At 35.3% G+C, this 6,000-nt stretch overlaps 1 protein-coding gene across 1 annotated transcript in view; it reads left to right on the top strand.

Moving 5' to 3' along the window:
- Positions 1-302: 302 nt before the first annotated feature.
- The window catches only part of LOC126484401 (peroxisomal acyl-coenzyme A oxidase 3-like), a 144,028-nt gene continuing 138,330 nt past the window's right edge, over positions 303-6,000 (top strand). The window contains exon 1 of the mRNA XM_050107901.1: positions 303-434. Within this exon, the coding sequence (XP_049963858.1) occupies positions 384-434 (51 nt within the window). The 5' untranslated portion in view covers positions 303-383. The remainder of the gene's footprint in view (positions 435-6,000) is intronic.

Genomic DNA, 6,000 nt, shown 5'->3' with positions numbered 1-6,000 from the left:
TTCTCTTCCTCTCCCTGACATCTTTCAGCATCCGCATCCATCTTTTGTTGCCCTCATATTCTCTTTGACCCTGTACCTCAATTCAGACAGTCTGAAATTCATTGTATTATTTTCTGTGCATCTTCAACTCTCTGGATATGGGTTCTTCACATTTGTATAGTTGGTTGTTCTTATTTTTCACTCATGTTAACTCTGCTTGTGTAAAACCATCAACAAAGAAATATGTGATAGTAATGAATCTGGGTCTTTTATTGTGTATATGTAACACTATTTTATACTTAATTTAGCCTGGTGCATATCTGGCTGCAATATATCACTATGATCCATCACTTGCTGTTAAGACAAACATTAACTTTGGATTTTACATAAATACCATCCGTGGTATGGGTACTCCAAGGCACTATAAGTTTGTCGAAGAAGTTGATCAAGGGAAGGTAAGTATTATTTATGTAACATAGCAAGCATTATATAAAGTGGTAATACATAGTATCCATGTATGTTTATTTATTTTTATTAAATTTCGTAATGTTGGATGTGTTAAGTTATGTGGAAGAATACATAATCACATGTACAAAATAGCACTGTAGTTATGTTACTTCACTATTATACAGAGTGACTGAAAATGAAAGGTGCAAAAAAAAGTATTCATACGACTACACTAATGACTTTATTTCAGGAGCATATATGTAGGCTGAAGGGTTAACTCTGGCAATGAACATTCACAGATGTTTGATGTGGTCACTATTTGTGATGTGGCAGAGGTCTATCTGGTACAACATTTCCTGCCAGACATGTTTTAATGTAGCCTAATCAATGGAGTTAAATGTGCTGATTGGCTGATGCCTTAGGTGCTGTAAGTCCTGCACAAATGGGGATATTAAATCATGTCATTCACACATCTGCAGAAGAAAAAAATTAATTGGTGCAAAGTCAGGTGACCTGGGGAATCACAACATGAGCAGCAAGACTTATCGGCCACCGTGGAAGATGTTCATTGAGATGACTACATACAAGGTTATGCAAATGTAGTGGGACTCCATCCTGATGTTATGTACCTTTTCTCTCAGCTGAGGCAACAACCAGTGAGAAAGCTTATCAATATTAGGTTATGCCTTTAAAGGTACCGTACGTACTGTGAAAAAGAAAGAACCAAAGACTCTCCAGTTAGTTATGTTGCAGGAGACATAAAGTTTTGGAGAAACACATTCATGTTCCAGAAAGGCATGGAGGTTTTGTGTATCCCATATTCTCAAATCATGCTTGTTCACTTTGCTACTTGAGTGAACTATGGCTTCAACAGAGAATGCAAATATGTTTACAAAATGATCCACCTGCATCTGTAACTGAAAATCAATGCATTATTGTCTTCAGTTTGGTTTACCAGTTGGTTTTAGTGCTTGCAACATTTGAATTCTGTAAGCTTTGAACTGCAGACATTTGCATAACACATGCCACAGTGTTGGTTGTGACACATTCGTTTGTCTGTTGGTACAATGCATGCATTTCCTGGGGCTTCTTTCATAGATCATATGAATGTTTTCCATTGTTTTAGTTTGAATGAATGGCTATCCTGTGGTTTTCTTCTTGCATATGCATCCTGTCTCCTTGAAATGCTTTCCCCATCTAGCAGTCTTGTTACAATATGGTGCCACTTTACAAAACTTGTCCAAAAATATCTTTGGACAATAATTATAGATTATGTTTTTTCATATTATATGACACAGTGTGCCTTTTGTATCATGCATGCCACTATTTTGGATACTAACACCAACACTGAACAACAATGGCAACTTTTCATTGTTTTATTGTTGCCAGCCTTTCAGTCTATATGTGTATTTCTGAAATAAAGTAATTTCTGTAGTCACAGGAATATTTTCTTTTTGTCCCACTCATTTTGAATCACTCTATAGTTCACTATTATTAAACACACACACACACACACACACACTTCTTTCTCTTCATTAGCAAGTTTTATATCTGTTGACTGATGTGTAATTCAAGCTTAATGTCCTCAGACTCATCACTTCATCAATTCTTGCTTTGTTACCTCAATTCACCATCATCACTAACAAAACTAAATCAACTACCACAGCATCCACTGACATCAATTGTTGGATAAAGGCATTCTTTAGACTTTTCCATACATTAACTGCTTCAGCTGTTCACATCAGTGTTGTTCCACCATGTTTTGTTACATCATCCATCCACCTACTGTTAGGTTGTTTGTCTTTTCTTATCAGCTGAACTGCAACAGAGAATTCCCTTTTCCATCTACCATAAATTTTCCTTTCTGCTTTCCATGGCCCACTGCCATTTTATTTTTATTCCAGTGTTCACTCTTGTTTGTTCTCTTATACTTTTGGTTTTTTCCTGATACTCAGTGACTAATCTTGTGTTTTAAATTTTTTTCACTTTAAAAGTCCATGTCACATTGTTGTATGTCATCACTAGCAGTAAAAATTAATTTTAAATTTTTGTTTCACAGGCATCAGAGGTTTACGTTTGAAAGTATGTTTTCCTTACCAAAAATATTCCTTATCAAGTTTACCTTTTTTTTTCATTGTCTATCCAGCCAATGACATAAGCTTCCATAAAGACAAAGACTCATCAACTGGGTTTGTGACTTCATTCTTTTTCTTTCTGCATTGACTTTGGCTGACTGTGGACCATGTAAAACAACTGCATCTACATCAGTATCTAATACATTCTCTGCAAGCCACCACACTGTGTAATGTGAAGGGTAACTTTTACCACTACTAGTCAATTCCATTTCTGTTTCACTCACAAAAACAGAAAGGGAAAAGTGACTATGTAGATGGTTCCACACACTCCCTGGTGTCTCTTATCTTGTCTTTGTGGTCCTTATGTGAAATGTACATTGGTGGCAGTGAAATCATTCTGCAGTCAGCAACAAATGCCAATTCTCTAAATTTTATCAATTGAGTTTTATGAAAGGAACTTCATCTTCCCTCCACAGATTCCTATTTGAGTTCACAAAGTGTCTCTTTAATACACCAAGAGCACACTTCTGAATTTCTTCAGTACCTTCTTCTAATCCATACAACTGAACAGTTTTCAAGAATGCACTAGTATTCTTCATGCAGTCTTCTTTACAGATTAAACACACTTTCCCAGAATTCTCCCAACAAAGCAAAGTAGACCATTTGCCTTCCCTGCTACAATTCTTATATGCCTGTCCCATTTTAAATCACTTTGCAATCTTACACCAAGATATTTAATTGATGTGACTAAAATTTACAGGAGAGTGTTTGGTACTCATATGAATTAACTTATTTTTCTACATTTAGAGCAAACTGTCATTCATCTCACCAACTATAAATTCTGTCTCAGTCATCCTGTAGCTTCCTACAGTCACTCAGCAATGACTTTCCTATCCACTATTTGTGACAGTCTTTTTGTTGTGCCTATCTGCGACTCAGCATCCGCACTATATGCTGAGTTGCAACTTTCCTTTTCATAATATTGTCACTTTCATAAATATCTATTACATGTCACTTATCTTAAATATTCTGAATCGAAAGATTCCTTTATGACTTCTCTTGAACTCTGCATCACCAGTATTTTGACAAAAATGCACCTACAAAATCTTGGTGCATCTGAATTGTGTCAGTGGCTTCTGTTGCTCACAAAGCCGAATCACATTGCATAGAGCCTCTAACAAATCTGATCTTCTGATTTTTGGTCCAAGTTTGCAGCAGTACACAGTGAAAAGACTTTATAAATAATACTGGATCCACATTGTGTTTTTCAGGTATAAATGTAGAAAATTGCTTGGGTTGAATCATGCTGTCATTTATCACACAGGTACCTGTTATTACGTCTGCCCTCATGTCATCAATAGTTATTGTGAAGTTTGCCTGTGTGATGCTCCTGCCTTGTGATCTCAACAAACTGAGTTCTGCTCACAAATCTTGCAATGGTCAATCATCAACCTTGGGGGTTCAAACAGGAATTGCTTTTATTTGAGCTTTAATGTCCTTTACCTCTTGTTTAACATTTTCCACATCAGATGTGACTGCTTCTCTGACTGTTTTTAATTCTTTATTAAAAGTTTCATGGATCTTTTCTGTTTTCTCCAAAATCTCACATTCATGTTTCTCACAGCTGCTTTCTATTGCAGTGAAATGCATTCTTGCTACTTCTGCGATGCACAAGGCTGTTTGTGATGTGTAATCATCAAAAGCCTCTTGAAAGAAAATATGACTAGCCATGGACATTGAACATGTACAAAGAAAGGGAGTACATATTGTCATATATGTTTGTTGGACTCACAGGAGAGTGCCACCTAAATGTTGAAAAACCTGAACTGGTGTACACTTGAAAATAGAGGCAAATTATCCCACAACAGCCTATTAATAAATTTTCAAGTATTAATTGATGAATCTATATATATTCTTCATCCTCATAGGTATCACTGCCATAGAGACTGTGAAGACTAATTACACTAATTATGCTAATAACATTAATTACAGTGTGCTCTATGGCATTCTCATGCATTCCATATGTGGTTGGACCATCAAGAAACCGAAGCAAGTCGTACAATGCTAAGTACCCACAGCCATGCACATCACAATTGTTTTCAGGGTGCATACGTAGATGCAGATGTAGATGTACAGGACTATTGGCAATTCACACTTCATATCCATTCAATGCAGTTTCCAATTGTTTGATGACAGTCAAGTGATTTCCAACCACTTACAAACAGCCACTATCTCATCCTGTGCGAGAACAGAAGTCACAGTGACGTTGCATTCTGACTGGTGCAATGAACAGTAAATAATTAGTTTTAAATTAGCCTCACAGACAGTGCTTTAGTTTTAGGGGTTGTTACACTACACGAATTGTGAGTTTCCTTTAGGATTTCAAGCTACTACAACTAAGAAAGTATTTTGTGTAAAATTAGAGAGAGAAAAAATGGGATTATTGAAGCTATGCTCACTAACCAACTTGTATAACAGTGTCAAAAACTGTTAATGTATGTCAGTGTCAACACTATTAATTGCTGTAGATGTAGGAAACTAAATGCATTCATATATTCAATCATTTGCACATTCTGTTTTGTAACTCAAATTATGAAGGAGAGCCTTCAGGGACGTAGAATGAGTCAAGTTACACATAGTCATGCAGAATGTACTGCTTCTGGCTACTTCCGTAAAGGATACTGACAACAAATTATGACTGACACTAATCTATTCAAACTGATAATTATGGCAAATACTTCTATATTATTGTATACATGTATCTTAGGAAAATATAGTTACTTTGAAAAAATTATGCTAACAAATGTAACTTGATACAAAATTATAATTTGTGCAAAACATAGTATCACAACACAGCAGTTGAGTTTGTAGGAGCAACGTTTATGTTACAATCACAAAATTTAAAATATTGACTTGGAAGAAAACATCTCAAGCAGAAAAAAATGAAAATAATGCATTAATCACATAAATACCCGCACTGCACATAAATTCCCACACTGCAATAAAGGGAAAATTATTTTCTGAAAATATATTGCTGCCAAAGTTTTGCAGAATACACAACTGCAAGTCACAATTTGCTATGAAATAAGTCAAGTATTACACTCATGAACATCTGAAAATTTTGAAAAACACATTTTATTATATAAACACACATTGAAATGAGGGCTAATCGCTTTTGAATGAAGATGCTGTTACCAAAAGTTTCAAAAAAGTATGAATTTAGTTTACAATTCACAATATAATACAGATTTTCAGTGGTAATCACAAATCTTCATTACACACAAGCTGTGACATAATCAGTGAAAAGTTTTGGGAAAATAACACAAATAATAAACTAAATTTGTGACATCTTCTGTGCTAGAGTGCCACAGGTTAACACTGTTTCATTAGTTTATTACTGTGAAAAAGCAAACAATGAGGTGCATCAAAAAAATATATCTTCTGCTTGGAGCATCTAATAGTGGCAGTGTTGGCACTGAAAGACAACTTTCTGCTTCCT

Source organism: Schistocerca serialis, chromosome 6 (assembly GCF_023864345.2).
Source record: "Schistocerca serialis cubense isolate TAMUIC-IGC-003099 chromosome 6, iqSchSeri2.2, whole genome shotgun sequence".
NCBI classification, from domain to species: domain Eukaryota; kingdom Metazoa; phylum Arthropoda; class Insecta; order Orthoptera; family Acrididae; genus Schistocerca; species Schistocerca serialis.
This window is presented reverse-complemented; position numbering and strand designations above follow the sequence as displayed.